Source organism: Ochlerotatus camptorhynchus, unplaced genomic scaffold (genome assembly GCF_037179485.1).
Source record: "Ochlerotatus camptorhynchus isolate MF236.1 unplaced genomic scaffold, CSIRO-AGI_Acam_v1.1 ptg000268l, whole genome shotgun sequence".
NCBI lineage: Eukaryota > Metazoa > Arthropoda > Insecta > Diptera > Culicidae > Ochlerotatus > Ochlerotatus camptorhynchus.
The window spans coordinates 185915-211952 of NW_027040758.1; the positions used below are offsets into that span (position 1 = coordinate 185915).

Below are 26038 nucleotides of genomic sequence, written 5' to 3' on the forward strand. Positions count from 1 at the left end.
TCGAGTTTCTGCTGTATCCAGACCAAGTTTCGCCGAAGCTAGAGCACAGCTGCAAGCCGAGCATCCGGCGGTTTTCGACGACTCGCGGGGCCACTGCAAGAAAGCCAAGGTAAAGTTATTCCTCAAACCTAACGCCAAACCAGTTTTCTGTTCGAAGCGACCAGTTCCGTTCAACACGATTCCACTGGTGGATGAGAATTAACACGTCTTCAGTCTCTGGGAATCATCACGCCGATCGATTTCTCAGAGTGGACCGCTCCGATTGTAGCAGCACACAAGCCGAATGGTAAAATTCGCATCTGTGCGGACTATTTACTCCACGGGACTCAATGAAGCGCTTGAAGCAAACCACTATCCTCTACCTACCCCTGAGGAGATCTTCGCACAGCTCAACGAAAGCACCATATTCAGCATCATCGACCTTTCCACTAGACAAGCTACTACAACGTCTAGAGGAAAATGGGTTCCATGTCAAGCTGGAAAAGTGCCATTTCTTCCAAACTGAAATCAGATATTTGGGACATATCGTCGATTGAAACGGCATCCGTTCGGATCCAGAGAAGCTTCAAGCCATCGCCTCTATTCCGGCACCCACCAATGTTTCCGAAGTGCGATCGTTCCTGGGAGCCGTTAATTTCTACGGCAGATTCGTGCGCAACATCGATGAACTTCGTCATCCTCTCGATCAATTACTCAAGAAGGATTCGAAGTGGCAGTGGAATTCGGATTGCCAACGGTCTTTTGAGCAATTCAAGCAAGTCCTGCAGTCCGATATGTTGCTGACGCATTATGACCCGAAGTTACCAATCATCGTAGCAACGGACGCCTCCAGCACGGGCATCGGTGCAGTCATCTTCCATGAATTTTCGAATGGACATCTGAAGGCAATCCAGCACGCATCAAAATCTCTCACTCCAGCGGAGAAAGGTTACGGGCAGCCGGAAAAAGAAGCACTTGCACTAAAATATGCGGTAACGAAGTTTCACAAGTACCTCCTTGGGCGCAGATTCACTCTGCTCACGGATCACAAACCGCTGTTATCAATCTTTGGATCGAAGAAGGGCATTCCTTTGCACACCGCAAATCGACTTCAACGATGGGCATTGATGCTTCTCAACTACGACTTCGACATTCGGCACGTGTCTACCAACGACTTCGGATGCGCCGATATGCTGTCAAGACTCATCGACCGTTCTAAGCAGCAAGAAGAGGAGTACGTTGTGGCAGCGATATCCCTAGAAAAAGACATGGTGAGCATAATTCAAAACACTATCGAGCAGGTACCAGTTTCGTTCGCAGACATCCAAAGTGCAACACAGGCAAATGAACCACTACAAGCGGTGCTGCAGTTCATTCGTGAGGGTTGGCCAAACGATGCACGATCAGTCAAAGATCCAGAGATTCGAGTCTACTTCAACAGGCGGGAGTCTCTCACCAACGTCGATGGCTGTATACTGTTCCACGACAGGGTAGTCGTTCAGAGTAAGTTCAGAAGGCAAATCCTGAAGCAGTTTCATCGCGGACATCCCGGCATGGTACGAATGAAGTCTATTGCACGCAGTTTCGTTTACTGGCCCGAAATCGACAACGACATCGAGAATTTCACCCGGCAATGCACTCCCTGCTGCACTACTGGAAAAGCACCAGTCAAAACAACGCTTGAATCATGGCCCATCCCTGATAAGCCGTGGTCACGCATCCATATTGACTACGCAGGACCTGTGGACGGCGTATTTTTCCTGGTAGTTGTCGACCCGTACACCAAATGGCCCGAAGTATACGCAACTAAAACCACAACGACAAGAACAACAATCAAGCTACTTACTCAAACGTTCGCAACATTTGGCGAGCCAGAAACCATCGTCTCAGATAATGGTACCCAGTTCACCAGCTACGAGTTCAGGAATTTCTGTGAGAATCAAGGCATTCACCACGTCCGCACAGCACCATTCCATCCTCAATCAAATGGGTTAGCAGAACGGTTCGTGGATACCTTGAAGCGCACTCCTCGGAAGATCCGATCGGGTGGAGACACACTGGAGGAAGCATTGCAGACGTTTTTGCAAGTTTACAGCTCAACACCAACGGCTGACCTAGGTGAAAAGTCTCCTGCGGAAATAATGTTCGGACGACGATTTCGAGGCAGTTCGTTCCGGGTGATGCTGTATATGCTCAAGTCCAAAAGTCAACTACAACGTTTTCCTGGAGGATAATCAGCGGCTCATCCGTTCTCATGCCAATTAACTGAAGCAACGTGCGGTCGAATCTGGTCCAGATCCTAGTCCAAGCCAAGGTCCAAGTCTGTTATCGGTATTCTTCGACGGTTTTGGCCTAGACGTACCATCCGTTCCAGCAACGATACCGGCTGCAGTGCCCGACGAACTTGGTCCAGTTGATGAAGAGCTTGGAAGTGATGAGGCGGAGTATTTTTCGGATGATAGTGAGGCAGACAATCCACCACAGCAAGATCCAGTAGTATAACGGCGCCGGTGGTCTAGTGGTAAGCGTGATTACCTCTCACCCCAGCAGGCCTGGGTTCAATCCCAGTCGGCGCTGCCGGGATGTTCTGAGGCATAACATCTCTGATCACGCCTTCCTTCGGATGGGAAGTAAAGCCGTTGGTCCCCGGTTCATGAGTTGATGGGTCGATAGGTAGGGTCCAGGTGTGGGAGCTGCCTTCCTGGCACGTCGGTAGCATTGATGCTCAGCACGGAAAACAAGATCGACGGAAAAAAAAACAAACCAAAGGAAAAAAAAAAAAAGATCCAATACCAGTTCCTCCAGCAACAAGGGAACGCCGGCAGACTCGTTTACCAGCTAGATTCGAGGAGTACTGGATGGAACATCTCCTCATCCAAGTAATCACGATGTTCCATTCAAGTAATCGCAGCAAACTACAGCTGCGACCGAGATGGAAAAATTAGTGATTCGAAGTGAATATTAGAAGCACTCAAACTTTCTTTATTCTTTGAGATGAACACTTCATTGACAATAATCGTATTGTCATTACAGTCTGTATTGACGTTAATACATCGAGATTGATAATATTTCTGAATTCACATCATCAATATTATTGTCAATAATTCCCCTTCGTTTCAATATATTGATGCGTGTGGGGTTTGCTTAATGGTGATTTGCAATGGCAACCCTGCTGAGATACAGAAGCGGTTTCACATTGTCTCACGATTGTTTTCAATATTATCATTGCAAAAGTGTAGATAAAATCGCGAGTGATCAAAGCATATACATTGAAAGTGTTAAAGATCACGAAAAGTGTATTAAGGAGGTAGGAATTTGCAGGTTTCGAAACAAAAAAAGTGTTTTTAATTTCCAAGTTAAATTAGTGCATACAATAGAGTATTTGACAATAGGGCGATAACTGTTATACGCGGCCAATGTCTCTCGTATCTCATGTTGCATGCAACATTCCTTGTGTGTAGTGGTAAATAAAATCCTGGCTACACAATAAAAAGTACTGAGTGATCTACATGGTAGCAATTACTTGATTGTATTATACTACGCTGCGAAACAACAAAGCATGCGTATGTGTATCGTAGTCTTCAATGTCTACAAATTTCAGCTAATTATCGGCAATGAGTCAATAATTCTTTCGAACAACACCACTCAAAACAGAATGTAAACGCAATCCATTTTCTCACATAACTTGTTTTTATGCTTTCAGCAAAAACATGACTGAACCTAACATCAATACGATGCAGATGGAGGTTGATAGAGAAGAGGCAATTATGGAAAGCAGTTCGATAGAGGATATTCCTTCTTGCTCTTCGTCTATTTTGGATACTCCGGTTGGAGCCGGCGACGGTTTTGAAGACGACGACGACTTCGAAGATGGGATAAATATCACCATACTGTCAACAACAACTAATCGAATATCCACCTGCAGTTGCTACTGAGACTGATTCTACTGAGCAATCAAGTTCATTGGGAAACGTCTCGGGAAACGGTAAAAATACGAAGTTAAGTGGTGCTGCTAGGAAGCGCTATAAGCGAATGATAAACGACGGAATGAATGTAGAAGAAGCTTATCGTCTCGCTCGAATTCCTATGCAGACACCGAATCCTGATCTTCAAAAAAGATCGCGTAGTGCTGAACTTAGTTGTTCAAGTAGTAGTGGAGGTAATCCTCGTCCAAGCAAAATCCATTGTAAGCTTTCGGAACCGAAGCCTGGTTCGAACCGCCCTGATCTGGGAAAGGCCTCGGTTCAAAATCGATTGATTGTCAATCATAAGGATCGCTCTGAACGTGTTGAAAATACACGGAAAGATACTAAACCTCTTTATCGTGATGTGGTGAATAGTGTTAAGCTAGGAATCATTCCGGAAATTTACCCTAACGTTGAATTATCCACACAACAGTTGGTAGCCGTACGCAAGGCTATCCTTACAAAAGTTGTGCAGCAACGTAAGCAGAAGGTCAAGCCTAAATTTGGACAATGTGTTTTTAGGACGGGGTATCTAGTTCTCGTCTGCAAAAATCAGGAAACTGCTGATTGGCTGAAAAGCGTTATTTCTACCATTACCATCTTGGGAGAAATAAAACTTACTGCTGTGGATGAGAAAAATATTCCTCGCCCTGAAATTATTATTGGTTTTTTTCCTGTGAGTGCTGAAGACCCTACTGATGATATTCTAGCACTCCTTGAGAGTCAAAATGAAGGGTTAAATACTGATGAATGGAGAATCTTGGAAAGAAACACCATCAATCAGCTACATGTTGAATTAGTTTTTAATGTGGATGGAGTCTCACTGAACACTATCAAGAAGTGTGAATTCCTTCTTGATTACAAGTTTGGAACAGCTCCTTTCCGACGCAAGAATATGCAGAAAAATAAGTCACAAATCCAGGCTACTAAAAACCGGGGTGAACAAATTACCGATAAAATACTAGATGGAAATACTGATGATAAACAGGATAAATCAGAAGAACAGGATGGCGATGGTCTGAATGGGGGCAAGGAGGATGAGCAGCTGAAGATCCCTCTAGAACAGCATAAGAGTACTGGAAGTATGAAGAGTAGTTCAGATTCCAAAGTACTGTGTCTACCGGGACCTAGTGGAATTAGTAAAATTCCCGAAGGAACCAGTAACACCGTACAAGGACCACAGAACACGTTTCAACAACCTCCAGGATCTAAAGGTTCTGTGGGGTCCAAACAAAATGCTCATAATTCTCCTAGAACCCCTCATACAGTACCACACTCCAAAACTGGTCTAAACAAGGGTCACAAAACAAACAATTTACATACAAATAAGTACATTTCAAATTATATGAAAAATTTGGGTGATCGCAAAACCAACACAGGGGGGCTGAAAGCACTTCAGAAAAGCGATACTCTACCGAACACACAATGAATAATAATAACGCAAATAAAATTATTATCAACAACAACAACTGCCTAGACAATAATACGAATAACAGGAATGGCTATAGAAACAATTGTCAAAACAACAACAACAGCAATATCAAATTTATTCAAATAAACTTACATCATGCAAAGGGAGCTACAGCTGTACTTTGTAAAAAGTTCATTCAAAGCCAACTGGATGTTGCTTTGATTCAGGAGCCATGGAAGAATAACTGTAGAGTATTGGGAATACCTACACAGTCAGGTAAGTTGATATACGATAAAAATCAACTAGCACCTAGAGCAGCCATTCTCGTCAATGGCAAAACTAATTTCTTACCAATAACTGAATATATCAAAAGAGATATTGTTGCAATTTCAATGGAGGTTCCAACTTCACGTGGAGTGAAGGAAATGTATGTGGCTTCCGCTTACTTTCCTGGAGATGACGAGGAGATTCCTCCAACTGATGTTAAAGACTTTATCTTTTATTGTAAAAGGAACAACAAACCGTTTATTATCGGTTGTGATGCGAATGCTCACCATACAGTATGGAGTAGTACTGATGTCAATAATCGGGTGAGTTCCTTTTAGAATATATTATTAATAACAATATTGATATTTGCAACAAAGGTTGTGCACCAACCTTTATTAATTCAATTAGAAAAGAAGTTCTTGATCTGACTCTATGTGGTGCCAGCTTATCAGAAAACATTAAAAATTGGCATGTATCGGATGAAATATCCTTGTCTGACCACAGACAAATATTGTTCGAATATCAGGCAAACAAATGGAAAAAAAGAGATTTTTCGGAATCCCAGGAAAACTAACTGGGATTTATATTGCACAAATTTAACACAAGAAGGTCGAATTCCTGTAGGTAGCTTTACTACAATTCAGGAACTAGAAGATGCTTCGGTGCAAGTATCGAACTTAATTCAACAGGCTTTTTATGCTAGTTGTCCAGTTACTGAGCGTTCAAATGACAGAGACGTATCTTGGTGGAACAAACGCTTACAAAAACTAAGAAAGAAAGCACAAAAACTGTTCAATAAAGCAAAAAATACAATGCAATGGGATCAATATAGAAGTGCCCTAACCGAATATAATAAAGAAATAAGAAGATCAAAAAGAATGGACTGAAGGCGTACATGTGAAAACATTGAAAACACTCCTGTAGTTGCAAGACTGCAAAAAGTCCTTTCCAAAGATCATTCAAATGGTTTAGGAACTCTCAAAAAGGAAAACAATTGCTTTACTTCCGATGGAACTGAAACACTGGAAGTAATGATGCAAACACATTTCCCATGTTCAGTACAAACAATTTACCAACCTTACAGGACAATACTGATCAAATCAAACACAAGATAAATGTTCAGGGTGAATCTAACATAAATAGGTCCAATGCTAGTTTATTAACATCTACATATGATGGAAAAAACATAGCATACAGTTCTAAGGTAGAATGGGCCATAAATGCATTTGAACCATTCAAATCTCCTGGCAGGGATGGAATATTTCCTGCCTTTCTTCAAAAAAGTAATGGGATACTTACTTCATCTCTTACTAATATGTTTAAAGCAAGTCTTATGCTTGGGTATATACCGTCATCATGGCGAAAAGTACGTGTTGTATTTATTCCGAAAGCTAACAAGAAAGATAAAACTTCACCTAAATCGTTTGGACCAATAAGCTTATCATCCGTAATGCTAAAAATCATGGAAAAGCTTATAGATCAACACATAAAATCAAAATTTTTGAAAAGTAATCCTTTGAGCAGCCATCAATTTGCTTATCAATCAGGAAAATCAACTATAACAGCGTTACACACACTTGTTTCAAAAATAGAAAAATCGTTTGAAGCAAAAGAAATTTTGCTTGCAACATTTCTCGATATTGAGGGAGCGTTTGACAACGCATCACACACTTCTATGGCAAAGACAATGTCAAAGCGTGGCTTTGACATACGTATCATAAGCTGGATTAGTGAAATGCTTTCAAAACGTGAAATTTCGGCTGAGCTCGGTAGCTCAAATATTTCAGTAAGAGCTGTTAAAGGTTGCCCACAAGGGGGTGTTTTGTCTCCACTTCTGTGGTCATTAGTAGTAGACGATTTACTTTGAAATAATTGGGTTTGCAGATGATATTGTAATAATTGTTCGGGGAAAATATGACGATGTTATTACAAACAGGATGCAACAAGCCATAAATTACACCATTGCTTGGTGCAAGTCAGAAGGATTGAGCATAAATCCTCAAAAAACAAATATTATCCCTTTCACAAAAAGAAGAAACATAAAAATAACTGGTCTTCACATGGAAAGGACATCAATGAAACTTTCACTTGAAGTCAAATATCTAGGAGTTACAATTGATTATAAACTTAACTGGAACCAACACTTAAACCAAATCATAGGTAAAGCAACAAATGCACTATGGATAAGTAATAGAACCTTTGGAAATAAATGGGGACTGAGGCCAGCAATGATCCATTGGATATACACGGCTATAATACGACCCAGAATTACATATGCCTCATTAGTATGGTGGCCAAAAACTAAGGAAAAGTGTGCAATAAACAAACTAGAAAAGTTGCAACGACTGGCTACGGTATCTACAACAGATGCGATGCGTAGCACACCTACGAAAGCCTTAGATGCGATACTAAATCTTCTTCCACTACACCAATTTGTGCAATTAGATGCTGAAAAGAGCGCACTAAGACTTAAGCGAACTAAAACCTTGTTTGAAGGGAACATTAAGGGACACTTACATATATTAAAACTAATTCGAATCAATCCATTAGTTACAGTCAGTAATGATTGGATGGAGACAAAATTCAATTTTAGTCGACTGTTCAATGTGGTACAACCAGACCGCTCTCTCTGGAGTGCGGGAGGACCACAAATCCGCCCAGGATCAGTTGTATTCTTTACTGATGGATCAAAACAAAATGATAAAGTGGGAGCTGGTGTGACAGGTCCTGGTGTTAATATTTCAGTTTCCATGGGTGGATGGCCAACCGTTTTTCAGGCTGAAATTCAAGCCATATTAGAATGCACTATTGTGTGTTTAAAGCGAAAATATAAACATGCAAATCTATGCATCTTTTCTGATAGCCAAGCAGCTTTGAATGCTTTAAAATCATTTACATGTACTTCCAAGTTAGTATGGGAATGCATTCAGTTACTTCAACAGTTGTCTAATAACAATACAGTAAATCTCTACTGGGTGCCAGGACACTGTGGAGTAGAAGGTAATGAAAAGGCTGATGAACTAGCCAGGCAAGGATCATCTAAACAATTTCTAGGACCTGAACCATTCTGTGGGGTCTCTCCAAGCTCCATCAAGATGGAATTAAGGAACTGGAAAAAGATGATGATAGATTGTAATTGGAATAATACTGTCACAGCCCGACAATCAAGAAAGTTTGTGATGCCAAATGCATCAAACACCCAAAAACTCCTTAGCCTCTCAAAGAAGGACTAATTACAGGGCACTGTCCAGCCAAATATCATCTAAGACTAATTAAAAAAGTTGATGATGATATTTGTCGGTTTTGTAACGAGGAAACAGAAACCTCCGAACATTTATTGTGCAACTGTGCAGCACTTCTTAACAGAAGGGAAAAGTTCTTTGATAAGGGACTACTACAGCCCTTTGAAATATGGTGTTCATCTCCTAGTAAGGTAGTGCGTTTCATACGACACATAATTCCTTGCTGGGAATATACCTAAAGTTAGGCGTTGATGGTTACTTCTAATAGTAGTTTTTCACCCTAAAGGGTGATACGGTCAAAATTTGGTCAAGGGAAAACGCGTGTAAATCGGTGAAATCGTTTATTTAAAAAATCAAATTAAATTTCTTTTTCAAGTTCAATTAGTATAAAATTCAGGAAAAATATTCAGTTAGGCTTCCGCTTTTCCAAATCCGAATTGCCGGGCCTTACGCTTGACCCCTGCCATCAGATTTTGTACAGCCACCTTGTCCACCTTCTTCGCCGCAGAAAGCCAGTTTGCCTTGAACTGCTGCTCGCCCTTAGCAGTTTTTTTGGTCTTCTTTAGGTTCCGCTTGACAATAGCCCAGTATTTCTCAATTGGGCGGAGCTCTGGCGTGTTGGGAGGGTTCTTGTCCTTGGGAACCACCTGCACGTTGTTGGCGGCGTACCACTCCATGGCCTTTTTACCGTAATGGCAAGATGCCAAATCCGGCCAAAACAGTACGGAACAACCGTGTTTCTTCAGGAAAGGCAGCAGACGTTTATTCAAACAGTCTTTCACGTAAATTTCTTGGTTGACAGTCCCGGAAGCTATGAAAATGCTGCTTTTCAAGCCACAGGTACAGATGGCTTGCCAAACCAGATATTTCTTTGCGAACTTTGACAGTTTCATGTGCTTGAAAACATCTGCTACCTTTCCCCTTCCTTTTGCCGTATAAAACTCCTGTCCCGGAAGCTGCTTGTAGTCGGCTTTGACGTAGGTTTCGTCGTCCATTACCACGCAGTCAAACTTCGTCAGCATCGTCGTGTACAGCCTCCGGGATCGCGCTTTGGCCGTCGTATTTTGTTTATCATCGCGATTTGGAGTCACTACCTTCTTGTAAGTCGATAGTCCGGCTCGTTTTTTGGCTCGATGCACGGTTGTAGACGATACACCCAACTTATTTGCGGCATCTCGGAGAGAGAGGTTAGGGTTTCGCTTGAAACTACCGGCAACTCTCTTTGTCGTCTCAGCGGCTTCCGGTTTTCGATTTCCCCCCGATCCAGACTTCCTGGCTGTCGACAAACGTTCCCCAAACACTTTAATTACATTTGTAACGGTTGATTTGGCAACTTTTAGCGATTTTGCCAACTTTGCGTGCGAGTAGCTCGGATTTTCGCGATGCGCGAGCAAAATTTTGATACGCTGCTCTTCTTGCTTGGACGGCATTTTGACAACTGAAGAGTGAATTCCAAAATCAAAATAGGAGCAACATTCTACACACACACACACCTTCAAAATGAGGGGTGTTCAGGTTTTTTAAATGCAAAATTGAAAGAAATACGTCAAGTTGATATTGACCAAATTTTGACCGTATCACCCTTTATTGTCAATACAGTCTGTATTGACGTCAATATCAAATCGTGATTGATAATATTTCTGAATTCACATCATCAATATTATTGTCAATAATTCCCCTTCGTTTCAATATATTGATGCGTGTGGGGTTTGCTTAATGGTGATTTCACAAGACGTACCTCCAATGTCTGCTTCCAAATTGACGGCGCCCTTGGCAACAACAGCAGCTGCAGTGCCATTCGCAACGTTGATGTTTGCTGACACATCCTCTGTAGCCTTCAGATGGTCCTTATTCCGGCACAGATGTGTTGTAGCTCCGGAATCAAAAATCCAATCAACATCGTCCTTGGTCGACTGTACCGTATTAAACGCCACGAAAAATGCAGCATGGCCACTATGTTTACCACGGGTTTCCATCCTTTAACTGGCTTTATTCTGGCATTGCGACGCATAGTGTCCCAACTTCTTGCACCGAAAGCACTTCACGCTCGATGGATTGGTAGGTTTCTTCTGCTCCGTTTTTGTGTGGAACGCTCCATCTTCGCTTGGCTTCTTGCTGATCTTCACATCTTGCAAAATGTTCGCCTTGACAACGTCCGCCGTAAGCTTTTACCCGACGACTCCAATCCCAGGATCATCGGTTCGTACTGTTTCAGTAGACCCTTCATCAGCAGACTCGCCAGCCAAGTATCGTCGACTTCGAAACCGACCTCCGATAGCTGGTGACTTGTCGTAAAAAGTTCGTTCACGTACTCCTGCGTCGTTTGGCATATGATGTCCTCATCGCGTTCAGCGCTAACCAGCCGGATCCCCGTTAGCCTTCTCAGCAGTCCAATTTTCCTGGTGGAACCACTGTGCTCGTACGTATTCCGCAGACTGTCCCAAGCCTCTTTCGCGGATTTTTCGTTGCGCACCAGCCCATAAATCTTGGGATCGATGCTCAAGCATATCGTGGCCAAAGCTTGCTCGGAAACATCTTTACTAACCTCCGGATCTCCCTCCTGCTGTTCTTTCACTGCGCACCATGTTCGTTCCATGATCAGGATCATCTTGGTCGCGAAGGACCAGGAGCTGTAGTTCTCCGCGCCGCGTAGAATCTCTCTCACCGGCAACGAAACTGAACTTCCTAGCATTCGTCCGTTAGCCGGGGCTCTTCCGTTTTCTCGTCCACTCGAAACATTTTCTTCTTCACCAAACAGAGCCGTTTCTATAGCAACTGTCTGGGCTCATAACCTAATGGGACAATGCATTGAAACTAAATTTATTCGTTACTACATATTATCATGGCCTACTACAGCTTGTAGCCAATTAATCGGTTACTACTCCATCAGCCACAAAGCAAGACCATGCTGGAGGTGACTGGATTTGATTTTCGGTCCGGTCTAGGAATTTTTCGGAATGGAAAATTTCTCGACTTCTCTGGACATAGAGTAGGATTGTACTTGGCACATAATTACACTAATGCAAAAATGGTACAGACATCGAAAGCTCTCAACTAATACCTGTACACCCAATAAACTAACATGCGATAAGCAATAAGCTTGAAATACCTGGAAGAAAAAGATGATGATTCACTCTATTATAGGGTGTCCCAGGATGTCTAAGGCACGATTTAATAAAACGATAACAGACTCTGTTTACAGCAAATATATAATATTCTCTTACAGTTAAACGTAGTAAATCCGCGATCCGATCAGTCGTAAGCCAAGGAGCGAATTTTTGAACTCACAATTTTGGATACTTTTCCCAGTCTTTCGCAAACTTTGTAACGGAATCCGCTGCCTTTACATGTTTCCTCAAATATGCTTTGGTCAGGGCCCGAAAAGTTTCGATTGGCCTAACGGTATTTCTCTATAGAGCTTTTTGTCGTTTAATCGGCGCACACTACTGTACCATTTAAAGCGAACGAGTGCGAGCAAGAGGGAAACAGATTAGTGGGAAAACAAACCGTCCATTCATCCATGTGTGCTAGATAAAGAAAGATGATTAAACGTCAAAAAGGTCTATGGAAAACCAACTTTTTGTTTCGCCATATATGGATGCCAAACAACAGACAAGAATTCCATATGAAAAGAGCTGATTTATGATTTTCATAGGAAAGTCCACGAACCCCTCATTTTATCTGTCAAACTTTCAGAGCGAATCAAAACAAACATAGTGTAATACTAGAGTTTTGACTACACGGATAGAAATCTCTTGGGGGCAAGACAACTTTTGATCACGAGTAATATTTGAGTTAATTTTGAGCAACTCTGAGTAACTCGAGTTGCTCAACATGAGATGCATGTTGACACAGCAACCTTTTTGTGTTCATTCCCCAACTGTCAAACAAAGACGTTCAACAGTGATAAATATTTCTAAATGCTGCTGCTTCCCATTATCGAATGATGCATTCTGATGAATATGGGCATCTTAGTGGAATACCTGTATAAATAAAGAAAAAAAGGTGGTTTACACTGGATAATCATCCGTAGATCCCATGACCTTCCTACTTCTTCGTGCCAATCCTTTGTAAGCCGTTTTCATCCAAATCTAGTGCAGCATGTTATCGGTCGACGTTACCATAGCATTAGCAGATTCAAATATGAGTAATTTGCTAAAGTAATTTTTTGGTTAAATTGTCCGTAGTTTGAATCGTCGAGAGGGAGAGGCATCAAAGCTACGACTTTTGCTTTGTAATAGTATTCTATGACTTTTGTCTAAATGCTCAAGAATTAGGGCAAAACTTTGAGGCAGCAACCTCATAGTTCTGCACTAATACTTGGGCATTCAGAGAAGTCTATGCTAGAAAAATATCCTTGTATTAATTTGGTTGTTGGTTGTCATGATTTTCAGAAAAATTAACTATTTGTCACTAAGATCAACCCGATATTAATAGAAAAACAATACATTGTCATATTTTAAATTGTATGTTCCGATCAAACCAATTATAGCTCCCATCCTTCTTGAATTTTCTACATATTAATGTTTATTTGAGATGCTGATGCTGATTTGCAAAACACATGACACACTTTGCCGGGTGATACGGATACATTTTTCATGTTAGGCCATCTTGGGATATGGCATTTTTTACCTTATATCCCTTTAAAGCGAAGTTCTTAGATTCCACTTATTTGATTTAAGCTGTTAATGAATTCAATAGATTAAATCACGATTTGTAACAAGAATATAATAAAATAATTCTGATTCTCCTTCTCATATGACACATAATGTTTATTCACACTGTAGTTTGTATTTGTTGATGATTTTAAGGCCAGACTACTTTGATCATTTTTGAGTAAATATGAGTTACTCAAATTTACTCGGAGCAAAAATATTAACTTTGAGTACAGCTTGTTTACCCCTAGGAAATCTCCTTATACCTTTTGGCAAATTTCTATTGCTGCTTATTCATAAAATGTATAAGTCAACTAATAAGCAGACGCCTTGCAAAAAGTTAATGAAGATTATGTGTCAAATGAAATGTATAAGCGGTCATACATACCTTTTATGCATGGGACCAAGCCCAGGATTTTAGACTATTTAGATTGTGAATGTTCTGCATTGCTCTAAATAATCAACAAAAGCCATCAATCTTTCTTAGAAAACTTCTTCATCAAACCACTACAAGAAATGGCCATTATAAATCAAGATGCAACCAGCCAGTAATTAAATGCCATCAGCCTTATCCGACTAGCGTCGTATCCCTGCAGATGGGCGAATTAAAAAAAAAATCGCCCCGCAGTGGACCATAACTCACAATCAACCTTCGTCCTCCGTACCGATCTCGAACCAAGTCAGAAACGGAAGAACACCCAAACGCAACCCTTTTTTCTTGGCACTTCCTTTTCGGTACAGGCCCGTCATGCATCTTATAAAACCAATCTACCGCGCCGTCGGTCCTACAAACAACCCAGTGGGATTAATTTTATGGGCTCGGCAATTCATTTGCATTAAAATTGCTTGTTGTTACTTCATTAAATGACCTGACGACCGGGGGCCTGGTAAATGGAAGAAAGGGTGACCGATTTTTTTCCTGTCCCATTGCGTTGGTGTGATTTTGAAAGAATTTCTAATTAATGACGGTGCAGTTTCTTACCGGGTGGGGTTGGAATTTTTTTCCATTGCGATGATTATGATACTTTGTCCCTCGTGGATGCTTATTGGCATAATGGACGGACAGAGCAATTTTTGGGACGAGTGTCATCATGAAAAATGCACCATTATTTCTTGGCGATAATGAAGACTGATGGGGTGCGGGAGATTATGCGGAGTTCTTCTTTTAGGCTAATGGCGTTTCTGCTCTAAATTTACCATTTAATCGGTAATCTTCGGAAGTACGAGTGTTTGTATATTCTCTACAATGGGTAGACTTCGTCAGTGTTAAAAAAATACAATTTGACACTTTTGAGCAGTTTGTAATACAAACAATTCTAAGTTATAGTACGTTCAGACTACAGAGTTACAACATGTTATAGCGCTATCTTGATCATTTTCTCACCATGAACCTATCATTTCCAGTCTATCCGAACTATTTAATAAATGGAAGCCATAACATGGGTTACGCTCCCCCTAAGCGGGCCCTCCGCATCCTGTCTCTGTCTCATCTCAAATACAAAATGCCAATGGTATGAATGTATCTATATATAAATTGGAAATGACGTACAATCAAATAAACCCGTAACCCACTCACTTGGTCAGGCTTCAGAATCATCCAGTGGGCAGTGCGCTCTACACTCCAAGTTCCCTTTTTTCAAATTTACCGCAAATTTGATATTTTACCCATTGAGTGTTGATTAGTCACAATGAAACATTGTGACAGAAGTTGAGGTTACTAGTGTATTAGATAATCTAGGTCCTATTTAGGATTATATCTGAAAAATCCAAATCTGGCCAACGCCCACCCTAAACCTAAACCTGTTCTAATCCACCTGAAATGACTAACGAATGGAAGACTTTGACTACCCAGCCATGCAATAGTCTCATTCCGTGCCTTATGGCAACTTGATGATTCTATTGCGCTCATCTTTTGGCACCACCCAGGGGAGACTTGGTCCTGTACCCAATGCTTAACTTATCTCCATTCCACTCAGCTACTCGCAATTTCTTGTGATATAGTGGGCGGAATATTATTATATGAGACAATTCAATGCAGACGTCTTTCCAAATTTGGCAGATCGACAGGTAATCGGTGAGTTACCACGATAGTTGCTATTCAACAACTCGACAACGTCCCATCGTCAACGCCTGCTATGAGAATTTCCCATTGCAGACGTCAACGAAATGACGTCATCGAGCTATCGATCAACTACTCTGGTTAGCGCCTGGTACCTTATAGCACGATGCTAGGAGGCGAACCGGAAGAATCGATGAGCTACCTCCCCCCTTCGGAAAAGTTCCGCAAGAGAAAGATGGACAAATTCGCGAAGAAGTACCTGTTGTGGCAGGCGATCTGCGAGTGCGGACGGTACAGCAAGCCGTTCGTTACAACCGGCACCATAAACGGGCAGATTTATCGAGAGGAATGCTTGCAGAAGCGCTTGCTGCCCTTCCTCTGCTCTCACCGTGGTCCCACGCTGTTCTGGCTGGATCTCGCTTCGTGCCATTACGCCAAGCCTGTAATGGATTGGTACGAAGCGAAGGGCGTTAATGTGGTCCCGAAGGAGGCGAACCCGCCAAATACACCAGAACTTCGTCCGATCGAAACGTTTTGGGCGATAATGAAGGAGAAGTTGAAGAAAAGCGGAAAAACATTCAAAACCGATGAAGCTTTGAAGAAAAACTGGGAGAAATTGTGCAAGGAAGATGGGAAAAGCCTCGCCCAAGATCTCATGAGCAGTGTTAAGAGAAATGTACGAGCATTCAGCTTGGGGGAATAAACTCAATAAATAAATTATGCCAAAACATAGCTAATATATAGTTATTTAATCCCAAAAAATTTGAGAAGTATCCGATTTATAATGAATTTTTGGTGATCATTTTTGTGTGTCTCATTTTTTCCGAGTCCAGTCTTTAGTACGTTCAGACTACAGAGTTATAATATGTTATAGCGCTATCTTGATGGTGGTTTCTGTGTTGCAATTATTTGACATCTGTTATAACATGTTATAGCTCTCCAGTTTGGACAGCGTTTAAAACGCTGTACAGACTGGAGAGTTATAACATGTTATAACACGTTTAGACCTAAGAGGAAGAGGAGACAACTGACTTCTTTTTGTCTGTGACGTGTTCTTCTTCTCACGCGGAAGCGACCGTGCAAAAATTATTTCACTATGGGCGACTGTCAAAATACAAGAAAATAGATTCCCTGTTGTAAAAATTCTCGCGTTTCTATACGTTCACCCGACCAATCAGACGCTGGTTCGCGTTTGACAGAAAATTGGTTCCAAAAAGGCCTCCTATTGATGAATCTACGCGAAACTGCACCAGTGCATGCGACACTTAGGTTTGAAATCCAAAATCACAAAAGTGATGATGTACTAAAAAATATTCCATACGATTTGACAGCTAGCAAAACGTCATTATGATTTTCACATCATTTCCATCTGCTGGCCGACCGTAACGTAGATTCATCAATTGTCTCCTCTTCCTCTTATGCCTTGTTCAGACTACAGAGTTATAACATGTTATAGCGCAATCTTGATGGTGGTTTCCGTGTTGCAATTATTTGACAACCATTATAACATGTTATAATTCTTTAAACGCTGTACAGACTGGAGAGTTATAACATGTTATAACGGTTGTCAAATAATTGCAACACAGAAACCACCATCAAGATAGCGCTGTAACATGTTATAACTCTGTAGTCTGAACGTACTATTAGGTTTAGACTAAAGCCCTCTAGTTAAAGTGTGGACGACTGTCACCACAAAACTGAAAAAAGCAGTTCCAATCGAGCAAAGCGGTGACATTTTGATGGTTCGATTGGAACAACTTTTGACAGACGTCCATACTTTTACTGTAGGGCTTTAGTTTAGACTATCTGATTTGTTGGTCTGATTCGAGCGGACTGCTCTATAATGTTGTTGGATGCAATGTTAGGATGCGTTCACACTTTTTCGACATGATGATAATGGGAAAATCACCCATGACGCAGCTAATCAATATTCAATTTATCCGTGCAGCAGCTTGAATCCAAAATGACCTTTCACCAACTATCAGAAAAAGTCATGGTGTATGAAAAGTCATGACCTACCTAGTTAGTATCCATCTCATATCTACCTTCTCCTTCGGTATAAAAGTTATACAAGTTTTTTTTTTAACAATAGTTAATGAAAATGAATTACTGAATGCTGTCCGTTTTAATTTCACTAATATCATGGCGCCACCCACCTTTCTATTGGCATAATGTTAATTTAAAAAAAAAATGTATGGAGAGTTGATTTTTTTTTTAATATTTTTTGTTTAAGCGTAATTAGGGAAAACAATATTTAGTAGTTGTGTTCCGCAAAAATTTGCTGAACCACCAGTGTCAATTTTTACATTAAAACCAGTATTTCCCATTTTTTCATAAAAGCCAAAACAAATCGCCGTATCTTTTCTAGCGGCATCGCCTGCATCTACAATTAAAACTCACTTTGACAATGTTAATCGACTGGTGATTTTCACAGTAGTCTGGAACCAGATCACAGTATCTGCTGTTCGATTCGAACAATTTCTGCAGCAAAGCCTCAACGCGATCATTGTTCGACATGCGATTCTGCTGTTCGTCTGCCTGCTGCTGTTTAACTAGCTCCTCAATGTGAGCTTCGTACATCTCGACAAGCCGCTGCTTCTCGGCATCAATGTCATCGTCGTTTCTGCAAGTACGATCCTGCGTGTGTACGTACGAATACTTGGAATGGATCGACGAGGTCGTAATGTCCTCGAAATGTCCCGAATCGGCAAACGAGCTCTGCATCTCCGAGGTGGACATCTTGTCGATGAACTGCACCTGCCAGGACTGGCTTTGCTACACTCGTCCGTTTGATCCACAATCGGTGAAATTCCCTGAGAGCTGCGCGTGTTTGCATCGTTGGTGGTCTGCTCCCGCACCGTTACGGCGTCACTGGAGTTTGAACGTTGAATTGAGCGATTCCTTGAAGAGCCGCAGCTCAACAACTTTTTTGGTAAGTGTTAGAATTTCAGTATCACGCTGTTCCAGGCAGTGCTGCAAAATCTCGACAGTACACGGTGATATTGACAATTCTGCTTTGGTCACTCATTTGAGCTAACAGTCATAGTCAAGGCAAACCATGTCAATTGTCAATGACAATGGTGTCAGTGACGAACATGTGCAGATTTGTTTATTAGCTAAATTTGTAACGAAATTAAATGACTTGAGCAAAACAATTACATGGATCCATTTCAGTGAACAAGTATCTACGTCCTGAGCTACTTGGATAACAATAATGTGACACAGAATGTACTAAATTACACTTTTTGTTACCAGGTGAATCTTTGTCATTGACGAAAAAATTAATGAGATTTTGACGAAGGTTTTTTTGAGGATCAAGTCTGTCAGTGACTATGTGACGAACAATTTTGTCAATATCGCGCGAAAGTCTGTCAATGACAATGACAAATCTCAGCACTGGTTCCAGGTCTATGCGAGCCTGCAAGAGCAGCTCCTTCAGTCGTCTGATCTGGTGCTGAACCCACTTGGGTCGGGGTAAGGTAGTCCTCATCCGTCTGTCAGGCATGGCTCGAGCAATGTACTACGTATTTCATTTTACGGGCACTGAACGTTGTACCATTGCGGGCCACGTACGGATGGTCGCGTTCTATTTCTGTGGCCTTGCCACTGCGAGAAGACGATTCTTTGCAAATCCGTCCTCACTCGTTTTCTCAGAACGGCCGTCCTGGTCGCGTTCTTATTCTGTGGCCGTGCCACTACGAGGAGATGATTTTTGTTTATTGCAAATCCATCCTCACTCGTTTTCTCAGAACGGCCGTCCCGGTCACGTTCTCTCCTGTGGCTTTGCAAATCCGTCCTCAGTCGCATTCAGAACGGCCGTCCCGGTCGTTCTTATCCTGTGGCTTTGCCACGGCGAGGAGACGATTTTTGCAAATCCGTCCTTACTCGCATTCAGAACGGCCGTCCCGGTCACGTTCAAATTTTCAATTTTCCTTGCAAGTGGGTCATTTGCCCTTATTACCTATCGAGGGTCTCCAAGATTCCAGGTTCGTCTCCTGGCAGGATCGCCAGAAATGTGAAAATCCGCCGATATTAATGGGCAAATCACCCATGACGCAGCTAATCAATGTTCAACTTACCCGTGCAGCAGCTTGAATCCAAAATGACCTTTCACCAACTGTCAGGAAATGTGTATGAAAAGTCATGACCTACCTAGTTATTATCCATCTCATAGATTTGTCGTTTGAATTGTCGAAAGAAATAGGTTTGTGTTTGATTTTCATTCGACTCATTCAGCAAAATAGCCGCCAATGAGGTGAAATATTGATTTTTTTTTCTGAAATTTCACGGATCTCAACCGCAAAAGAACGCTTGATTTGTATTTTGATGGCATCCAGCAGCAAGGTAAACCGATTTCACTATTAAATATTATCCTGTGTATGATTTGACTGATTTTTATTTTCCAGTGTGATTGGCCAAAAGATGCCGTAATGACTTTTATCATGGCATGGTCAACAAAACAGTACTTTAACTAATTAGGTTTGTGTTACTCCATGCGTAGTCTTAACAATTTACATAGTTGGAGATGCTTAACGACAAATATCAAGCTTTCAGTGTTCATTTTATACGATAGATGAGGAGATGAAAGCATAGAGTTGATAGTTCCGTTAGAGTACGGCAGTGTGAAAATTTTATATAGAGATTAGAAAGCAAATCGATTCACGTACCCCATTCTACTCAAAATTCTAGTACTACACAATGTTTGTTTTCGCTATGAGTGTTTGACAGATAAAATGAGGGGTTAGTGGATTTTCCTATGTTTCGAGGGGTGAATCGATTAGCTTGGGACCGAAAAGAGTACCAGAGCTGAGCCAAAAAGTTGAGCTCGTTATTTCGGGACCTACTAGTCTTAGAGTTATCTCTATGGTAGTACTACTCAACTTAAAAAAAACTGTATAGAATTTTAAATAAATTTACAGAACTTCTGAAAAAAACCTAACAGAGATCATATAACTTAAGACAAATTTGGAGACCTTCAAGAAAGTCTGCAGATTTTCAAATAAATTTGCTGGATCTCAGGGACGTTACTGGATTTTCCCAGAAACTTGCAGAACTTAAGAGAAGTTCACCAATTTTTTGACATATGTACTCAACTTCAAGGAACTTCCTAGATCTTGGAGAAATCCTTAAAACTTCAAAGAAGCTAAAATATGCTCAGATCAATTTTTGGAACATTAGAGAAGAGCTAGAAGAACTTCTGGGAAATTTTCAGGCCTTCAGAAATTTTTAAGAGCTTCAGAGAGGTTCGGAGATCTACTGACCCATTTGTTGAGTTTCAGTGTAGTTCGTAGATTTTGAGAACCGAACTACAAAACTTTAGAATTTTTTACAGAAATTAAAAGAAATTTGCAGAAATTCAGAAAAATTCACAAGAGATATCGTAGATCTTCAGAAAAATGTTCGAAGAAATTTTCAAAACTACAAGCAAGCTCAAATAATGTCAAATCAATTTGTAAATTTTGCAAAACTTCTGCAAAATTTTGCAGAACTTCAGACAAGCCCAAGAGCGAGTCCAAGAGTCCACAGTGAAATTTAAAGAATTTCACAGAAGTTTGGTGATCTACTGAAAAATTATTGAACATCAGAAAAGTTCGTAGAATTTCGTTCTGAGCTACAGAACTTTGAAAAAATTTACAGATCTTCTGATAAAATCACAAGAATGGTCATAGATCTTCAGGTAAATTTGAAGATCTCAAGAAAGGGTGCAGATTTTTAGCTGCATTTTTAGAATCTCAGAATCATCCCTGGATCTACAGGGAAATTTGTAGATCTTCAGAGGGAAATTTGTGGATCTTAAGAGAAACATTTAAAACTTCAAGGAAGTTCGAATATTTTCAGATAAATTTGGAGAACTTAAGGTTATTTAGAAGATATTCAGGGAAATTTTCAGATCTTTAGGAAAGCCCGAGAGCCTACAGAAGAATTTGCAAAACTTCAGAGAAGCTGGCAGATCTACTGAGAAACTTACCGAGCCTCAAGGTAATTCATAGATCATGATAATAGAACTACGGAGCTTCAGACAACTTTACAGAACTTTAAAAATATTTGCAGAACTTCAAAAGAGTAGATATTAAGTGGAATTTGCAGAACTGCAAGGAATTTTGCAGATATTCATAGACCTTCAGAGGTTCAACAAGCTTCACAGTTTCTGAAAAATGTGAGATCTTCAGAAAAATTCGTAAAATATCAGAAAAGTTCTTCATTTCCAAAAAAACAAATCTCAGCTAAATTCGAAAGTACAAGATTTTGCAGATCTCCATGGAAGTAGGAAATAGATAGAGCCAAAGAACATCAGAGAAGTCCGTTGACCTTACGAGACGTCTGTAGAACTTCAGGAAGTTCGTACATTTCTAGAAAAAAAAGCAAAACTTCAGCAAAACTCACAGAATTTCGGGAAAATTTGCCGATCTTTAGAAGTATTTACACAACTTCAGAGAATTCGTAAATCTTCAGATTTTTTTTTAATCTTCGGGAAATATTTTCAAATAACATGTAGAACTTCAGGGGATTTCAAATAATTTCGGATATATCTGCAGAACTTTATGGAAGTCTAAGAATCCATAAATAAATTTACAGAACTTTAGAGAAGTTCGGAGATCTACTGAGAAATTTTTTGAACTTAAGGACATTCATAGATCTTTAGAGCAGAAAAAACAGTACTTGAAAAAACTTTATCAGAATTTAAAAGAAATTTAAGGAACTTCTGAAAAGTTCAAAGGGTAGATCAAAAATCTACTGAAAATTATGCAGATATTTAATAAAAAAATCAGATTTTATTGAGGTTCTTGGATTTTAAGAGAAATTAGGAGAACTCCAGGAAAGTGATCTTTAGTGATATTTGAAAAACTTCAGAAAAAATTGTAGACCTTCAGAGAACTTCCTAAAGCATTGGGGATGCTCAAAAATTTCTAGATAAATTTTTAATACTTAAGGGAATTGTGTAGATGTTCAGAGATATTTGCTGATATTCATTGAATCATGAAAATCTACAGTGAAAATCAAAGAACTTTCGAGAAGTTTGTAGATTATTATAAATTTAGTGAACATCAGAGATAATTGTTGATCTTCAAGGATCTTAAATCTGCAGGGACTCAGGAGCTTCGTAGATTTTTAGATAATTTTGCAGAACTTCTAAAGAACACACAGAACTTCAATGAAATCTGCAGTACAACCGATAAATTTGCAGATGTTCAGGAAAGTTTGTTGATCTTTAAAAATATTTTAACAAAAAAACATCAGGGTAGTCCAAAGGTCTTAAGAGAAATATGCAGAATTGAGTTTTTAACAGAAATTTTAACAACTCAATGAATCTTGTAAATCTATAGAGAACTTGGTATCGACATCCTGGCGAATTTTTTTAATTCTTTTTCGTCTTATTATCACAGTTTTTGAAGGACAATATGAGCCAGATCCCTGCGGGTGTTCATCCTGAACAACTATTTCCTACTCCACAAAGTTCACCTACTCCTTCTCATTTTATTTAAAATAATAAAAAGCAACCCCGCTGGCCGAGGCTAGCGGTTATTTATGATGGAAGTATTGACTTTTGATTCCTGATACATTTTGTTTTGAAATCTAATTTGACAGTTCTTTCGACATGTGTAAGCAGTGATAACACCAACAAACAGGGGGGTTCGACAAAGTGTGTCGAAAGTAAAATCGAGCAGATGTTTCATTATGGTTGCCGTCAAAATCAGACTGGTCTTTTGCTCGATTGGAATAAATTTTTCTATGACTTTGACAGATAATCGATTCCAATTTTGACATGTCGTCTCTTTATAAATTCAGCCTCTTTAGTCTAAACGAACCTTAAGCGATATAAAAGTGCAGGATGCTGACCTAACCTTTTGTTAATTATTAATATAGTCGAGCAGTTTTGGGACGACCTTCTACCATAGATTTTAAAGAAATGAAACAGCAGTTTGCTGAATTTTCAGGGAGAGGATAGATCCTATTCTCTCCAGGATTACATAATATTTTACTACATAAAACTTCGAGTAACGTCATTTTAATCTGCTCGAATTATACGACCCATTAAGATTTTGACAGATTAGAGTGGTTTTCTAATGACTTTTATCCCAGTGTATATTCGCCTTAAAATGTTAGGTTGGGCTGGATCCACTTATCTGTGGAAGTTGACCGATTTCTGGCTACCAACAACAGCCCTTATGATTCTAAACGCTAGCAATAGTTCACGAAAACCAATTCACAGAGAGTGCTTCAAGTTGAATTCCTTCAATACATGCTCCTCATCCTCTGCTCCTCTACGAAATGTCAAAACAAATAAAGTTTGCCTACATTCTGCATTCCCTATTGTGTACTTGTTCAAGACCGTCCTATGCTCAGATGTGGTTCACTTTCCTTCCATTTGAGGAATGTCAACAATGTGAGTCTTGAACCTTATAAATACGATATCCATATCCACGAACAAATAGAGACAATCGTCTTGGTTGCCAAATCGAAAACAAACCAGCTTTGCATTGTTCCGGCCCTACACATGGGAAGTCCTTCACTCAATTGGCCGAACCAAAACTGGCCAAAAAGGCAACATCTTAGCACATTCTTAGCATTTGTAAGTCATGGCCTGCTGTCAACTTGTAAAGGCGCTTGTGTAACAAACCTCATCCATTTTTACTGAATCGTTGAAACGATTCCCATTTCACTGATAACAAACCCTCATCCCCTCATAGCATAAAGTGACTTGGCCCACAACCACACCGCCCACCACCCCCCAGACCTTATGTATACATAACAAAGTGAGCAAAAAATGCGTTCTCGAGTCTCTCATTTGTGAGTCTGTGTCTGCCTTTTAAGCTGAGAGCAGTAGGCGTGGTGGGAAGCTCGCTCAGGTCTCGGTCGGTCGCTCGGTCGGTCGGTGGGAAAATTTTATCGACTTCGAGGCGGAGCTTTTCGCTTTCTTGGCCTCTGTTTACTTTGGTGCTTGTGCTGTTTGTTGACTGTTCGTTGTTGATGATTGTCTTTTGCTCTTCTTGCCACTATTGACGTTGCTCTTTTGGCTCTTTGTTATCACTGAGACGGTCCTGATGACGATGATGGGGCGTTGGACTAGGCCGTATTCAATGGAAGAAGGTTAGTAAGTGGAACAGAGGAGTTAATTACCTGAGGTGACAAAGTGGCGTAAATCCGTTCAGAGAACTGAGGACATTTACTTATGAACTGGGTAAAATCAACCTCGCATTTCCTCAAATATCTGCTCGAATATGAGGAAAATCGACGAACATTTTATTCAGTCAAGGAGTATACTAATAGTACAGACAAACAGACGTAACTCTTGATTAAAATTATCATAATAATCGTCGTCATTATTTCAAGCTAATGTACGTTAAAACACTAACACCATCTATTGAGCAGTCTGCACGAGACACGTTAGCCATGATGATTTTTTTTTATCTGTCATCTAGGTTTTAAAAAATACACACACATGCTTAAGCTTAAGTGGATACAGAATTTAAAAAAGTTGTGGTCGATGTCATCGATTTGAGCTAAACTTGGCCAAAACGCTTATTTTGGCATTCTGAACAAATGCCTTTTATATTTTTCTCTAAACTGCCTAGATCCTTCTGGCTACAACCCTGGATTTTCACTATTTAAAAAAAATCAATTTTCAGAAGAGATTACTCCACAACCAAATAAGCGAATAGTGATCTTAGAACGTCAATTTGAAGGTTTTTTAATGTAGGTGTACCCACATTTTGTTTTTGTTATAGTAACTACAGTAAACAGGTTGATTATCGGCAGGTATCCAAATTGTTAAAAAATGGCCTATTTTCACCATGGGCGGGATTTTTTATTTCTTACTATTTTGGACTCAAATTTTCACCACACTTTGGAAAACTCTTCTACTTGATGTGTTTACAAGGGTAAATGATGTGGACAAATAGTTTTTGAGATATGACCAGATGAGTGAGTGGTAGTTTTGAGCTTTACTGGAGGAACATGGAGCACGCGGTCGTTGTTTTTTTGTATTGTTTTCAATTCAACTAGATTTGCCTTCGCCACGTACGTAGATTTTCTGATGTTTTTAAAATATTTTTTAGTGAAAAATATCTCCAATAAACAAAAGTTCAACCAATGAATCCCCACAACTCCGGCTAGGAAAAGCAACAATTTTCCCGAGGAAATAACACTAAGACTGTGCTCCATTTGGCGACTTTTCACTTAAAATTGACGCTTCAAAAATAAATTATAATGTTCGAAAATCTCTCTGTTGTTGATCGTCCAATTTTCGAGAAGATGTTTGTCAATTTTGATTCCTGGTCTGTCAGAAATAAGTCTGGTGCAATAGGAGGTTTGTTTGAAAATTTTCCATCTGTCAATTTCAAGCGAAAATTCACCAAATGGAACACAGCCTAAGAGGTGGTAATAGCATAGAGGTAACTATAAGACCAGAAGGTCCCGAATAAACGTGCTCAACTTTTTGGCTCAGCTCTGGTACCATC

The 26038-nt window shown here is 40.2% G+C and overlaps 1 protein-coding gene across 1 annotated transcript; it reads left to right on the forward strand.

Moving 5' to 3' along the window:
- The first annotated feature begins 773 nt into the window (after positions 1–773).
- LOC135705544 (uncharacterized protein K02A2.6-like) lies at positions 774–3914 on the forward strand. The gene is made up of 2 exons (XM_065227316.1): positions 774–2122; positions 3683–3914. The coding sequence occupies exons 1-2, from the start codon at positions 774–776 to the stop codon at positions 3912–3914; spliced, it is 1581 nt and encodes a 526-aa protein (XP_065083388.1).
- The last annotated feature ends 22124 nt before the right edge of the window (positions 3915–26038 follow it).

Coding starts and splice junctions, on each gene's coding strand:
- LOC135705544 (XM_065227316.1), top strand. CDS start 774: ATGTTGCTGACGCATTATGACCCGAAGTTACCAATCATCGTAGCAACG. Junction 2,123..3,682: donor AAGTCTCCTGCGGAAATAAT/GTTCGGACGACG, acceptor TTATGCTTTCAG/CAAAAACATGACTGAACCTA.